The 17432-nt window shown below is 37.9% G+C and overlaps 1 protein-coding gene across 3 annotated transcripts in view; it reads right to left on the reverse strand.

Annotated features, from left to right (window-relative positions):
• The window catches only part of Psd3 (pleckstrin and Sec7 domain containing 3), a 288299-nt gene that overhangs the window by 70594 nt on the left and 200273 nt on the right, over positions 1-17432 (reverse strand). For all 3 annotated transcript variants that reach the window (XM_036209203.1, XM_036209202.1, XM_036209204.1), the window contains one exon: positions 8960-9153. In XM_036209203.1, coding sequence (XP_036065096.1) covers positions 8960-9153 — 194 coding nt within the window. The remainder of the gene's footprint in view (positions 1-8959; positions 9154-17432) is intronic.

Below are 17432 nucleotides of genomic sequence, written 5' to 3' on the forward strand. Positions count from 1 at the left end.
AAAGAATTCAGAGTGGCAAGGATGAGCAGCCCCCAGACAGGATCTGTTCTTTAAGGAGAGGGACACAGCATGGCTGGTTCTCTCAAACTCAGGAGCTCTCTAAGACTTCAGCAACGTCTGACAGGTAACCCTCACCCCTGAACTCAGGCCCACTGCCACAGATTCCACCCCAAGTGATGCCACCATATGTGTCCTGCTTAGCTTTCCATAATTCTGGCCAAGGGTCTTGCATTTATCAAACTTCCTGGGCTTTCAAGTATTTCCTGCCTTTCCATAGAAGAGCGACCAGTGTGTATCCCTCAAGAGCAACAAGTCACTAAAGTGATGCTGAAACACTGTCTACTAATCCGTCATCCTATATCCCTCATCTGTTTGCTGTGAATGGCTCAACCAGCGTTTGTATTCTGGGTTTCCTGCCTGTGCTTCAACTAACTACAGATACTGATCTTCCCCTCTCCACCACCACTACCAAAAAAAAAAAAAAAAGTTCCAAAAGAAAAACTTGAGTTTGTTGTATGCCCAGCTGTATGCTAGATTCCTAAGATGAATTCCCAAGAACGATGAAATCTCCTGCTATTTCTCAGCTTCTCAGACTCTAACATTCCTCCTCTGAGCATCCTTCACCTGGAGTCTCTTTCATGTACCTATAGTTAGGCCTGCATCTAGTTAGGGTTGCATTTGCACCTAACATATAGAATTTCTTTATTTTTCAATTCCTAAACAACACGGTATAACAGCTATTTCTATAGCACATGTTTGTCCTGGGCATTACCAGTAATGCAGAGAGGAGCTCAGTACATGGGGATCTCCTAGGTTCTGTGTACAACATCCCATCGGTACACAGCAGTTTGGGGACCAGAGTTCTGCAGACAGGGGGAGAAGACTGCAGCAAACTTAAATCAGAGAGGAGATCCCCACAATCATACCTCACTCACGACCATTCGTGAGTGGTAATCACGTGGTTCAAGTGTTATATTTTCCATATCTGTCATTATTTTCCAAACATTTTTATATTTATTAATTAAATTTAGCCATGACTTTAAAATACTCCATTGCATTAATGTATATCTAACTAACAATTGTTTCAGGATACATACAAGTATTTGTCCAGAATCAATGGCAAAAATAAAACACACACTCACACACACACACATACACACATAGTAACAGACGAGTAACAACACCCTACATAAAATATCAGATTGGCAGTCTAGGGACAACTGCTATCACTAATATGATGATAAAAAGTACAATGATATATCATGTCATTCAACAAACATCTGCAGAGGATTACATTGCACAGCTATGTCATTTCCTTAATGCATCGTTACTAGCTAGAACCCTCTTAGGATGATGATATTCTATAGCAGAATAACAGCTTAGTTCCATCTATGAGCCAAGCACAGTGCTAAATACAAAAGGATTCGCTGATTATTTCCAGTTTAAGGGTTCTGTGCTGTATTTGTTCTCTGTTGGAATAGTCATCCATAATCTCTACCACAAAAGATTTCATCACTTTCCTTTTGCAACTTAGTGCTCTGCTCAGTTAAATGACACCTACTCAGATATATTTGACTCTTCCTACCTTCCTCTCCAAGAGTATTACTGGCACAAATCTAGTGCTCAGAAAATTTTAAAAATGTATCAATGACCTATCTCATTTCAAAGGTCAAATTCTTAATTTGGTGCTATGTAAAACTCTAAATTTCAAACATAAAGTTTTACTACCATAATTAACTTTTTTTAGGGAACTAATTCCAACCTTCACTGTTGCTTTGCTTCTGTGGTCTCAGTTAACCATTAGAATATATTAAGTAGAAAATTCTAGAAGTTAGACATTCTTAAGTTTTAAATTGCATGCTTTTCTGAGTAGTGCAATACAATCCCAAATCATTACGATCAAGTTAGCCCAGGGTCTTTTTTTATCATCAACCTGTCCAAAATAACCATTCTGTTTACAAAGTTCGGTCCTCAGTGACCATCTCTGATCTACTCTCTTGGTTTTATAGTTTTGTTTTCTGTGCTTTTGTTCAAGGAAGCCTTATTATTCTTACTAAGAACCCCAGAGCACAACAGTAGTGCCATTGGCAGCTTGAATACGAAAAGGCGAAAGTGCAAAGTGCTTCCTTTAAGAGGAAAGAAAGTAAGAAAAGAGAATCTTATGTTGAGTTTGTTAGGACCTATGTGAAGAAGAGATCTTCTATCCATTAAGTTCAAAAGAAGGAAAAAGAAACCCATGCTGATGTACTGCAGCATTCAAAATGCCCCAGTTGTAGCAACAGCACACAATGACTGCTTAAGGAATAGGGAAATGGCGTTAGCTTACAGTGTCTGTTCCTGTCCACAATTTCAGACAGAGCGGAGGGATCTGACGCCCTGAGGCCCCGGAACTACTCTGCTGCTGTTTATGTTGTCTTTGGTGGTGCTAGGGACTGGGTCCAGCGCTTCTTGCACTCAGAGCCTATGAACACCATTGTGCATTTCCCACACAGTATTTTTAATTTCAATTTTAATTACTTAGAATTCAATACATGCATTAAATTACCAAAACAGAGATACAGAACTTATTTTCTTCTTTCTCTTAAATGTTAACTAAACCTAAAGGGTAAACAGTAAAAATAGAAGAACTTCTAAAAATTAGAAGCAGCAAAACCTGCATTTCTCTGCCAGCAAGAAATACGTCAGAGACTCTGTACCCAGACTTTTTTGGTCTTGAAAGATTGGCAGTTTATGTTCCACTGTTCCCTGTCAAAAGTACTGCTTCTGAGGAGAATGGTGGGTGGCCTCCTTTCACTAACTTTATTGCCAAAAAGGGTAGATTTAAATTAAAGACACAGCCATCAAAATGGAGCTTAACCTAAAGCATACTTCTTTGGTTTGAATGTAGGACTGTTAAAGGGGCATCCATGAAACGCCACCAAATTCAACTGTCATGTGACAAAGGACTATTGCACACATCCGTGGCTTCTTTCACTGCACAGCTCTTAGCCTTGGGTGGACAGCCAACACTTCTTATCTACCCAGTTTCCACAAAAAACTGGAAAGGGGAGGGGAGACCTTAGCCTTCATTTAAAGTAATTGCTTTTTTTTTTTTTTTTTTGATCTTTTCTTAAATGAGTCTCTCTCTCTCTCTCTCTCTTACAAGAGACAACTGTCTTATGGAGAAAAAAAAAACCTTTTATTATCTCTTAATTATAGTGTCGCTGTTCCCAATGTTATACAATAGCAACGATTTCTGCCTGCATTGCCATTATAACTCTGTTTTCAGTATGTGTGACTCAGGATAACTGACTCTCTCACGTTTGACATGGAGGACTGAATCTTCAGAACTTCTGATGACAGACAATTGTGCAATTGTCTAGAGTCAGTGGAAGCCCCTAGCTTTCTGAGCTTTCTGCCCAGTCACCTGCATGCCCAGTGAAGAAATGCAAATGTACTCCGTCACAAATTCTCTCAGCATTAAAAAGCTGGCAAAGTTAAAATATTTCAAAGAAGATAGCCAAGATCAGTAATATCAGTGCAGAACCAACAGTGAAAATGCAACAATTAAAACTTAGAAATTACTAAACTAATGAAACTTGATGATTCATCCTTTTAGTTCCTTTCCCGAAAAGAACCTACTTTTCAACATTTGATCTATTTCTCCTGGTAGTTAGCCAACATCATACTCTGAAACATTTGTTTCTTCGTTATATCTATCAGAAACCTTCTCTATTGGCTATTGGTTGTGATAGATGAGGATTCAGCATGCATAATCATCTTTATCTTAAGAATTTTAATTTCTATTTCTATTGTCCTCTGTGGTTTAAAGGAACATCCTGTTGCTTTAGTGAAGTTTTTTTCCTTAGCTGGGAATGATGGCATATAGCTTTCCTCCAGACTTAGAGGCAGGCAGATATCAGTGAGTGTCCTACCAACCTGATTTACATACCAAGTTCCAGGCCAGCTGGAACTATACAGTGAGATCTTGTCTCACCACCCCCAATTTCTTTCCTAGTTTAACTACTGGTTTTTAGACATGGTCTCATAGAGCTTAGGCTGGCCTTGGGCTCACTATGTTACTAAGAACGTCCTACACCCCCACCCCTGAGTTATATGGTGCTGAGAACAGAAATAGGGATTTATGCATGGTTGGCTAGACTCTACCAATTGAACTATAGCCACAACACCACCTTACCTTTACTAAAAAAATACTAACAAATAGAAACTGTACTAAGTATCATTTGATATTTAATATTTATATACATTGTGAATTACTACAATCAACCTCTAATTAGCATGAATTCTACTTCACATGCTTATAGTTTTCCTTCTCATTTTTCAATTATATATAACTGATGACAATTGTTTTGTTTTCTGTCTAGGTAGAATTTTTCTCTTCCTCTGTAGAAGAACACAATGGATTTTTTCTGCTTCCCTGCCTCCCTACTTCTATTTCATAATTCTTTTATTGGAGAGTATATGGTCAATCTGGACAATATACAAATTTTACTGAATGTTAGTGTTATCAATATGACAGGATCCAGAATCCTCTGAGGGATAGGCCTTTTGCATGCCTGGGAAGGACTGTCTTGGTTGTGTTAATTGACATAAGAAGACTCATGTTGGCTGGAGAGGAGGCTGGTCCTTGGATGGGAGATCCTGGACTGTACAAAATGGAGAAAAAGCAAAGCACTAGGGAGCGTTCATTACTCTCTTTCCTGGGACTGCAATGTGAAAAGCTTCAAGCTCCTGCCGCTTTGACCTCCTACCATGATTGACTACTTTAAAGTGCAATACAGAATAAATAGAACCCTTAAATAAATAACCCGAGTAGTGTTTTTCCTTGTGAGATTGGCTTGTCCTGACTTTAGCCCACTGAAAAACACAGGATCAGACTCACGATGTGAAAACCACAAAGAATCAATAAGAGTTAAAAAAAAAAAAAAAGAAAAAAGAAACCATTTCTTTTCCTAAATAATTTAAGATTATGTATGGTATAGGTCTGAATCACTGACAATGCTATATGCATCTTCTTTTCAAACTATGCTTTAACTTTAAACATTTTAGGAGAAAATCACAATATAAAGAATTCTTTGGTCAAAGTTAATTTCTGTGGGAGGTCAAGTATTTAGCATTCAAGACACCTGGTTTCAATTCTAATGGGGAAAATTATCTATCTATCTATCTATCTATCTATCTATCTATCTATCTATATGTAGATATACATAGATCAGAGTTTTTTCTATTTGTGATTTTCTAAGTCTTAAGGCATCCTCTACCTAAGGGTTATAAAGTATTGTTTCATACTTTCTTCTAAAAACCTTAAAGCTATGTTTCTTGAGCTCTTACCTTTATCTCTAAGAAAATGATTTTCATGTTAGAACTGAGGTACAGATGCATTGCACTCACACACACACACACACACACACACACACACACACACTCACAAAGAGCACATATGCATATACACCTACACAGGGCACACAGCACACACACACACACACACACACACACACACACGCACACGCACACACACACGCCTCAGCAGCATTTACAGAAGCATTCTGCTGTCTTTTATTGTATAATTACTTCTTCTATCAAACGCCTTGCAGAAGTACTGGAGACCTCCGCTTTTGTCTGCTCTCGTCCATCCTATGGGTTGTTTCTGCCTAATTACATGGGAAAGTCGGCCTGTGCACAATATACCTCCTCCTCTCAACTTTTAATATTTTATGATATACTTCAGTTAATGCTCTAATCAGCAACAAGTGTATATTTACTAATGACAAACCATGATTACTTTCTAAACAGTACAACCATATGTAAGTACTTTGGGTGCTACAGCTTATATCTAATATATCTTTATATACTATATTATCTATAATATATAATCTATAATAGTTTTGGGTTCTGGAGGAGTACTTAGTTACCTGCACCTAATCTAATATGGGCTTTGAAATAAAATTATTTAAGCACTTCATCAGTTCACACTTTTACCGAAAAGGTAGAAATGTGATATTGCATATGACTCTACTTTCCTTATATATGATGTCAGTGATAACAAATGACTGGGGACAGGAAAGTAGCAATTACTGTGAGGAGGCCTGGCACAAGGCTGTAAGTATTTGCAGAAACCATGATCAACAGAAGATGACTGATTAAATTCATGCTCATCAATATTTAAAAAGTACTGGTTGGCAAGTGAAGAGCCTGCTGTTCTTACTTACAACCTTTAGTCATTCAAATGCATGCCATACAAGTAACAGACTGGCCCCACCATAGAAAATGTGGAATTCAATTGTTCTCCAGTCGTATTTCCTCATACAAACTCCTTTTGACAATAAGGAACAATGAGCTAGAATCAGGTGTTCCTCTGCTTGCTGTCTCTCTGTGCTACCTAAAGCTTGGGCTAAGCTGAGTCACATGACTTCATTTCCCTGCAAGTAGATGATAGCATTTGCTTCCTATGTCAGAGTTAGATGAATTCTCACATGAAGTGCTTGGGATAAAGTTTCAACATTGAGCAATTATTTTTATTGTTAAATTATTACTGACTTTGATCATTGGAATGTATTTTGACTATGTGATCACTTTTTTGGTTTTCACAAGTAACAACGAACTGATAAAACAAGAGTTTGTATCTTTATTTTTAATTCTGTCTGACAAAATACCAAAGATACATCTTGTTTTTCAAATTTGACTTCTCAAAGTTTTCTCTTAATGTTAGATTTAATGGTTCTGGTGAACACATACACTTCTATGGGAGATACAAAAACTTGAATGAAATCATTAGTTATCTCCTGAAGGTATAATTTCTGAGCATATTTTTAAGGCAAAAAATGAAATAAAATCTTCAAGGTTTAAGATACGTTTATATGAAAAATTATACACATAATGTGAAAAGCTTGAGCCAATAAAACAATTAAAAACTAAAAGATATCAAATCTTGAATGAACAGGTGGTCTTTTCAAGAAATGTTAATAATATTTCGGAGAAAATAATATCTCAGTAGAACTTTGGCACAAGTTTTCCTTATTAAAGACATAAGTAACACTGTCTTGAGAGAAGTCAGTGGTGCTGGCACACATACATACTCCCAGATGTAATGCAACTCACTATGTAAGTTCTGGCCATGAACATACGGCAATGACACCTTCTGAGAACTAGATGGGGCTGGCATACAGACTCACAGATGTAATGTAATCCACTGTGTAGTCTGGTCTGGCCACGGACTCACTATGCAGCTGGGTAGGTCTTAAACTCCCAATCCTCTTGCCTCTGCTTCCTAAATGCTGGGGTTCTGGCATGTGCCAACACCTTGGATTTTAAAACAGTTTCCTGAACAGGCCTTTCAAAATGGACTTGTCTTGTTCTCTTTGTTTTTAAGCCTCCATTACCTCTACCACCAGTTGTATCAGATGTGTCTCTACTGTATATTTAGCTCAAGGACTGAAACTACATAAATATCTGACTGGAGGGAATGGTCACACCTATACCTGAAAGCTGATGCTGAATATGACCTGAATGATGAAGCTGAATATGGCAAGTTGTAGAGAAAGGGCGCATCTGTGGCTATAAATGAAATTAAACCATGTTTGTCTAACTAGCAGGTTATTCCTATTTGGTGCATGGGAAAGGATGCATGCACATGTTAAAATGAAGACACGATTGTCTACTGATGATTGACAACAACTCATTTTCTGAGACCTGTACCATACTCTTCTCTAAGGGATCTTCTTACTATTGCAACCAAGTGGGTGCTGTCAATCACAGTACTTTATCCCCTCAGTTAGGCAAACACAGTCCTCCCTATAATATACTAAATTCAAAGTAAGAAAGAATTAGAAAGCTCTTTCCTGTGAATATTATTATATGCAGCTGGCTATGAGGCATGTACCCAGCTGCAATGCAGACAATTTGAAAAATAAATACAGTTAGCACATACAAAGTTACCCAGAGGCATAAATAAAAAGTGTGCACTGGTAGGAATCTTCCTTCTTCCTAAGCTAGTTTAAACTGGTGTCACTTGGAACTAAACGGATCACACACAATGTTGTCAAAAAAATTAAGCCTGTCTGGCTAGTCTATAAAGTCCACAGGAAATGTGGTAGAGGTACTCCTAGATTATGGAAACATCAAGAAATCGATTCATCAATGTACGACAGTATCAAAGCCACTGCAATTTAACTGAATATGGTAATACTGTGAGAAAAGTGCCTAGTAGCAAGCACAAAACTGCCCATTCCCTCACTCCATGTTTGGTCTGTAGGAAGGCAGAGACTCCCAGGAGGTGAAGTCTACTAATTTTGAGCATGCGTAAACCTTGCCTTAGCTGTTCAGCTACATCAAACTGTTTATTCACTCTCTCCAAAGATTATTTTAACTATGTGAACACATTTCCTTCTTTTTAAATTCCAAACAGCACTTATCTACCTGAAGATCATACTTTATGATTCACAGAGAAACTGGAAGCCATCAAATATGACTCCTTCAGCTTTCCAACACTAAGCACATGTTGCTGTCCTGCGTTTCACCTTCTCATCTTACCAAAGGCTACCATTCTACACATCCCTTGGTATGACTTTCTTTCCTCATTGGCTCTGGGACCATATGTCACTGATTACTCTATGTGCTATTCAAGTCATCTCCAACCACCAGAAATGTAAATCCACGAGGACAGGGTCTGTGCCCATCCCACTCACAGCTACACGAAGTTGAAGCCATGGACACCCAAATGAATGAGAGCCAGGGAAGTAAGTCATCTGTGAGCAGTTGGCCATTTCTACAGTTCTGAAATGACTTTGATCAGGCACTACAGTGAGTCTCTGATTTAAGACTGGATGCCAAACTTCAAGAATACTTCTTTACATAGACATACTTTTCTTTATCCCTGGCTTTATTTCTGATGAATTCACTTTAAAATTTGAGCTCAAAGGTGAAATAAATGTAACAGGAAATGATAAGCAACAATGCTTACTCTTCTTTCCATCCATATCTGCATGGATTTTGCGAGCCAAAAATCCACTCTTGTATACAGCAGCATTTGGGTCATGAGGAATGTCCAAAAATGGGTTAGTTGTACTCCCAATACGACTGATGGTCTTTGGGTGCGTTCCATTAGCCTTCTCATCAGGACCTTCTGAGGGAGATTTCTTTTTCTCTTCATCATCTCTGTAAGAGAGAACACAAAGAACTGGAATGAGGACTTATCCTAACTTTCAATAAACAAAGTTATTTAGAGTCATCAACTCCCTGTTTGCTAATAGTTGGTTAGTGTTTGTTAGACCACTTTGAAAATCAGGAACACTATCAAAAGATGAAATGAAATAGTGACAGGAATAGAGAAAGGAGAAGAAACACAGGCCAAAGAAACAGAAAATATTCTCAACAGCAACAACAAAAACCATGTAGGAAGATGTCCCTAATCTAAAGAACAAGATGCCTATCAAGTCCAAGATGCATAAAGAACATCAATAGAGCAGACCAGAAAAGAAAGTCCCCCCAGTACATGATAACCAAACAGCAAAAACAAAAAAAGAATATTAAAACTTGTAAGGAAAAAGCCCAAGGAACTTATGAAGGGAGACCGGTTAAAATAACAACTGATAACTCAATGGAGACATTCAAAGCCAGAAGAGCTTGGACAGAAGTTCTACAAACTCTGAGACCTCAGATGCCAGCCCAGACTATATCCAGCAAAACTTTCAATCATAATAGATGGATAAAAATAAGACAATCCATAATAAAACCAAACTTAAAGAATATCTATTTATATATCCAGCTCTCCAGAAAGTGATAGAAGTAAAAAAAACTACAACTTAAAGAGTTTGACTATACCCAATAAAACACAAGGAATAAATAATCCCAGATCAACAAGTTAAAAGAGGAGAAGTACACATACACACACATAGCCACCAACCTTGCAACAACAACAATAACATCAACAACAAAATAACAGGAATCAACATACATTGCTCAATGACATCTTTCAACATCAAAAGTCTCATTTCCCTAATAAAAAGACACAGGCTAACAATATGGATATGAAAACAGGATCCATCCAAAAAGCATGCCTTAACATCAAAGATAGACATCCCATTAGGGTAAAAACAACAGAAAAGCACATTCCAAAGAAATGGACCTAAGAAGCAAGCTGATGTAGTTATTTTAGTATCTAACAAAATAGACTTCAAACCAAACTAACAAAAGATATAAGGGAGAACACTTTATACTTATCAAGGAAAAACCCACCAAGAGGACATTGTAATTCCTGTCCAAGAGGACATTCTTACTATCTCTGCTCCAAACACAAGGACTCTGAAGTTTGTAAAAGAAACACTACTACAGGTTAAATCACATACTGACACTCACACACTGATAGTGGAAGACTTTAGTATCCCATCCTTACCAAAAGACAGGCCATCTGCACAAAAAACTAAACAGACAATTGCTGGAGCTAAGTGACACTATAAACCAAATGGACCTAACAGATAATTACTGAATATTTTGCCCAAATAGAAAAGAATATACCTTCTTCTCAGCGTCTTATGGAACTTTCTCCAAAACTGACTACATACTTGGACACAAAGCAAGTCTCAACAAGTATAAGAAAACTTAAACAGCACCCTGCATCCTATCTGACCACCACAGATTAAAGCTGGATATCAACAACAAAAGAAACATGACAGACTCATGGAGACTGAACTGTCAAGACCGAAATTAAGAAGGAATTCAAAGACCTTCAAGAATTGAATAAAAATGCATAACATCATAGTCAAATTTATGGAAAACAATGAAGGCAGTTCTAAGAGTCAAGTGCTTAGCATTAATTACCTATATGAAATAACTGGAGCAATCTCATACTAACAACTTAACAGCATACCTGAAAGCTCTAGAACAAATAGAAGAAATTATACCTAAAAGGAATAGACAATACGAAATAATCTAACTTAACAAAGCTAAATAAAACAGATCTATAACCACAAGTGAAATAGAAGCAGTAATTGAAAACCTCCTAGCCAACGTAAGTCCGGGGCTAGACTTTCAAAGAATTAATGCCAATGACCCTCAAATTATTCCACAAAATAGAAACAGAAGGAATATTGCTCAATTCATTTTATGAAGCCTCAGTTATCATGATAACCAAACCACATAAAGATCCAACAAAGAGAGTTACAGACCAATTTTGCCTAAGAATATAGATGCAAAAATTAACAAAATACTTGCAAATAGAATCCAAGAACAATGGAGTACTACTCAGCTGTTGAAAAAAATGACATCATAAAATTCACAACTAAATAGATGGAACTAGAAAAAGAAATCCAAGAATACACCAAAAAGACCATCCACCATGATCAAGTACACTTCATCCCAGAGATGTAGAGACAGTCCAACACATGTAAATCAATAAATGTAGTCCATCATATAAACAAACTGAAAGACAAAAGTCACATGATCATCTCATGACATGCAGAAATGGCCTGTAACAAAAATCCAGCACCCCTTCATAATAAAAGTCCTGATTAGAGATTAGAGATTAGAGATGCAAGGGACATACCTTACCATACTAAAGACAGTTTGCAGCAAGCACACAGACAACTTAAATGGAGAGAAACTCAAAGCAATTCTACTAATATCAGGAACAAGGCAAGGCTGTCCACTCTCTCCATTACTACTCAATATAGTACTTAAAGTCTTAGCTAGAGCAATAAGATAACTGAAGGAGATCAAGGGGATAAAAATTGGAAAAAAAATTCCAAGTGTCCTTATTTGCAGATATCATCCTGAGTTAGGTAACCCAGATCCAGAAAGACAAATATGGTATGTATTCATTTATATATGGATATTAGTGGTTAAGTCAATGATAACTAAGGTACAATCTTAGAACCACATGGGTTAGTTCTATAGTAAAGGTATGTTGGGGGTTGTCACAGACAGATCTCCCTCAGAAAGGGAAACATAATAAATTGATACTTAGAGATGGATGGGTAGAAGACTGGAATGGTAAGATCAAATGTAGCATTGGAGAGGTGATAGGAAAGAAGAAGGGAATATGGAGAAATATTGAGGGGTAGTATGGAAACCTAACACAGTAGCAGCATCCTAAAATATACACATATATGAAGGCAATCTAAATGAAATAATCAAATACTGGGGGAGAAAGAGCCACAGCTGGCCATCTCGTTACCAAAAGAAGCTTCCAAAACCAGGACTGAGTTACATCTAATTGACTTGTTGGTTAAAGAGGTCCTATGGGAAACACCAATGAAAGCAGGCTGTTGCCAAAACTATAGCTTGCTTTCCACAAACTGAAAGCAAGACCACATTGCTTGGAACAGCAATACACTCATTGAACACAAAAAAGTAGAATTGTTCCTGACATAGAGCCTTTAGAATTGTTCCTGACATAGAGCCTTCACTCCAACATGCCAGCATCTTTGGTACAGGCAGGAAATCTGGAGGGTACCAAAGGAGAAATGTACACACCAACCAAGCCACAAACCCTTTTTTCTACAATGATGTTCTTCTGCCTGCAAAATATGCTGGTGCAATGGTAGCATAAAGCTTATAGAAATAACCAACCAATATCTGATCTGACTGAAGGCACGCTCCCTGAGGTGGAACCCACACCTGACTTTGTTTGGGTGAACAGGAACTTGGGACTACATAGTAGGGACCTAGGGTAATATCAAATACTACTATATATATGCAGTGAAATGACTCCTAACAACCCTCTGTTATAGATCAGTGCCTTACTCAGTCATCATCATAGAAGCAGATGGGAACAAATACATTATGCAGAGAATGAGAGACCTTGGAACACTCAGCCCTAAAAGGGATGTCTCCATCACATCCCTCCCTTCAGGGCCCAGTGAATCCAGTGGAAGAGGAAGTAGAAAGAACGTAAGAGCTAGAGGGGACAGAGCACATCAATAAAACAAGGCTCCCCAAAATCAATAGGATAGATGATCATATGACTTCACAGAGACTACGGCATAGGGCCTGCATGGGTCTGCACCAGATGAGGTCCTAGAGCTGAAAGGAGAAGTGGACACATGCCCCCGTCCCTAACCCAGAAACAATTTCCAACTGATAACCACATACAAATGAAATTGTAGTTTCTTGCAAGGGAGTCTTACTGGGGAAACAAATTACTCTGCAGGGCAAGCTGTATCCCAGCAGTAGATGCCAACAGAAAATGAACTCAACAGTATATTTGGAGGTTCCTTGTTTCATATTTATTTCAAGGCTTTTCTTTTTATTATTTTTTTATCTTGTTTATTTTTTTTAGTTTTATTATCTTATATATTTTTTCTTCTTTCTTTTTACCCTATAAGGTCCTTTGTGTATATATTATGGTTTCCACCTTAGTGTTTTTATGGGATTCCTGAGAATGTAAACAAGTAGGTCTCTGTTTCTTGTGCATTCTCTTAGGATCTTTTCCTTCTGCTTGTTTTGTCAATTCTGATGTTAGTTTTTGTTTTATCTTATTTTGTTTTGTTTTATTTTATTACTAACCCTTAGAATAAGTCTGCTCATTTTCTAGTTAGAGAAAGAAAGGGGGTAGATTCGGATGTGAGGAGAAGTAGGGAGGAACTTGAGGAGTCATGGGAAGGGGAACCATATTCACGATATGAGAAAAAAAATCTATTTTCAATAAAAGAAAAAAATTTAAAAATGCATTATTCTGATTTTTAATTAAATAAAAGCACTATAATAACAGCCTCCTATGTGCCAAGTATTAGTGATCACAACAATTATATAAGACCAATATTAGCATTTTAAATTGCAGAGAAGGGAACAGACTCAGTCAGTCCAAATCAATCCCCAAAGCTACAGATTTAGTAATTAAGAGATAATGAAGATATGACTGGAGAATCTTCACAGCTCGGCTTTCTTCTGCCCTGATGGCTTCTTGGTCATCTTCTTCCAGACAGTGCGGGTACTGGTCAGAACTCTAAGTTGCACACTTACACTGACCCTGGCAGAAGAACAGGGGGTATAGAGGACCATAGATACCTACAGATAGAGCCCAGAGAACAGAACTCCGCACTGTTAGCATCCAAACTCCAGATAAAGCTGCAAGTGCATGAGGAGGGCAGTGTTTCCATAGTCTGTGGTGTCTCAGGAGGTACTACTTTCCCAACTATCACAGAGGCATGGGTCAGCCCCCAGCTACTGAGCAACTCTCAATTGCCTTGCCTTGTTTCCTACATCTCTCTACCTTCGAGCACAGAAACTTTAAATCTAAGATCATGACACACCCCAACCATGAAGAGACCAATAGATCAGACGGCCAATATTCAGTTAATAAAGAAGTGAAATCGGCAGAAGACAGCTACTCACAGGATCGATCTGCTGTTACAGTTTTAGTTTTCCTCAGGAGCTGGAAAATGAAACAGTATAGCAGTTCGGTCTCATTTCTATCATCTGCCCTGTTTCTTTGTTAAATGCTGACCAGACTCTTTTTAATAAACTTATCCAAACTTAGCATCCTCAAATATTTTAAATAAATAAAAAATCTGTTTCAAAAGTAGTTTATGAGAAAGATGGAGAAAAGCAGCCTTTGTTCTCTAATGGTATCTTATAAGGAACTGAGAGATAAATGAAGTTAAAATTGGAACTCTTAAGCATTCATATTTTACATTTATTTTGAAATAATTTTAGACTTGCAAAGACAGTACATCGAGTTTCCATATGTCCAGCTTCTCCTGCTTGCTAGCATCTTATATAACCACAGTGACATTTTCTAAACTAAAAAATTGACATTAGTAAAATACTATGGATTAAGGAGACTTTTTTTTTTCCAGGTTTCACCAGCTTTTTTCATGAATCTACTTTTTTGTCCCAGGTTCATATCCTGGATCCCGTAATAGATTTAGCCATCGTCATCTCTGTCGTGCCTCCTTATTCTATTCTGGTTGTAACAATTCCGTACCTTTCCTCGTCCTTTATGACCTTCACACTGTGAAGAATCCTGGTCAGTTATCCTGAAAATTATTTCCAGTTTGGATTTGTCGGGTATTGTCCCAGTATACTGAGGTTGGATCTTAGGGTGGGGAGAATACAATTTAGGTCATGTACCCCTTTCAGTTCTTCAGACCCAGGGGTAGATGTTTTATTGGTCATGACATTAACTAACCATGATGAGTTAAAGTAGTGTGTCTCAGCGATCTATACAAAGTTACTATATTTTTTCGAAGTATTTTAGTAGAGAGAGTTTCTTAGCTAATATCCTGCTTTTTTTGTCTTTGCCTTACATTAGCACTCATACATAGATCTCCCAATGACAATTAATACTGTGGTGAACTGCTTCCTTTGTTTGACCTACTTCTTTAGTGTGGTCATATGAGTATCTACAGCCCTCTGTAAAACTGTGTCCAATCCTTGGCAACTGATCTCTTTTTTGCCTATAATTTTGCCTTTTCCAGAATGATTTATAATCGGCAAACATTTGCAAAATACACTTAACATTCTCCATACTCCAGGTCAACTACTAGTTTTGCATTTATTAATTTGGGGCACTATAATTGTACAGATATACTCAGCTTATTTATTCACATAAGAAAAGGCATTATCTGGTTTCTATGTTTCCATTTTTATACTAAAAAGTGTGTTTTTAAATAACATCATGAATCTACTATAGACAAACAGGAGTATAAATCTTTCATAGATAGAGGGGCAATTTCTATTTTTCAGAAAGATCATTTAGCTCAAAGCAAATGTTATAATCAGAAGGGGAAAGAGTCTTCAAGCAAGACAAAGAACAAGATGTCAACACTCACCATTTTAACATGGCGCTAGGAAGTCCTATCTGGGGCAACTAGGCTAATGAAATAAAAGGCATTCATACAGGAAAATAAGTAGTACAAATGTGTCTTTTTTGATGATGGTGTGATTTTATAAAAGAAAATTCAAAGGGTATAACACCACAAAACAAAACAAACTAAAAATCAACACAAACCCAACTTAGAGCTTTCAAATTCAGTAGAATTGTACCTTAGAAAGTAAACATACAAAAATCAAGTGTTTCTATGAAATAAAAAAGGGTAAACAAACAATCCCATGTACAAAGAATCCCATCTTCCTCCCAAATAAAAATAACAGAGGTGTTTCTAACAAAAAAATAAAATGTGTGCACTGTAAATTAAAAAAAACACTGACGAATGAAATGGAAGGATATAAAATTAATGATAAAAGATTCACTGTTTGTGGACTGGGCAGATTTATAGTCCAACTATAAATTATAATGGTATTAAAATAAAACCATACTGTAGTGGATAGCCATCCCAGCATTGGCCTGGAAGTTCCAACCCGCACTGAGGCTTTGGTAGTGGTCACGCCCACAAGGCAGGGCGGAGGAGGAAGCGGAAGACCAAGGATCAAGAGGAGAGGTCTCTCTTGGTTCCGGGACCCTGGACGCTGGAGGTAGACCCGAGCAGAGTTCTCCAGAGAACACTGCCGGACTGCGCTATACCTTTGCCAGACCCTGCAACCTACCCCTTCACTTGTAAGTTACCCCACAAAATAAACCTCCCTTTTAACTACGTGGAGTGGCCTTAATAATTTCACCAATATCTTTGGAAATCATCATCCACCAAGATCATGTCTGCAGCTTCTTTGCAAACATCTGTGCCAGTCTGGCCCATTGCAACTCCAATGTCTGCAGCCTTCAGAGCAACTGCATCATTTACTCCATCTCCTGTCATGGCGACGACTGACCCGTTCTTCTGTAGAGACTTAATAATTTTCATCTTGTGTCTTGGACTTGCTCTGTAAAATACTGCAACCTTTGGTACTATTTGGGAAAGCTGTTGGACTTCCATTTAAATGCAGGGCTAAGCTAGGGAACTGAGCCTGGCTAGCTCAGTCGGTAGAGCATGAGACTCTTAATCTCAGAGTCGTGGGTTCGTGCCCCACATTGGGCGCCAGATATTGGTGAAATTATTAAGACCACTCTATGTAGTTAAAAGGGAGGTTTATTTTGTGGGGTAACTTACAAGTGAAGGGGTAGGTTGCAGGGTCTGGCAAAGGTATAGTGCAGTCCAGGAGTGTTCTCTGGAGAACTCTGCTTGGTCTACCTCCAGCGTCCAGGGTCCCGGAACCAAGAGAGCGACCTCCTCTCGATCCTTGGTCTTCCGCTTCCTCCTCCGCCCTGCCTTGTGGGCGTGACCATTACCAAAGCCTCAATGGGGGTTGGAACTTCCAGGCCAATGCTGGGATGGCTACCCACTACACCATACAGTAATGAAACCAAAACTAGTAATAAAATCAGACAGACCTACCAACCAATGGAATAGGATGGAAAGCTAAAAGTAAATCTAAGTATTTGTAGTCAGTTGATTTTCATAAAATCTCCAAGAACTCACACTAAAGGATAGTCTCTTTTAAAAAAGGTATTGGGACACTTGCCTGTTATCTTGGAAAGGATGAAACTAGACCCTTATATA

Source organism: Onychomys torridus, chromosome 17, assembly GCF_903995425.1.
Source record: "Onychomys torridus chromosome 17, mOncTor1.1, whole genome shotgun sequence".
Taxonomy (NCBI): Eukaryota; Metazoa; Chordata; class Mammalia; order Rodentia; family Cricetidae; genus Onychomys; species Onychomys torridus.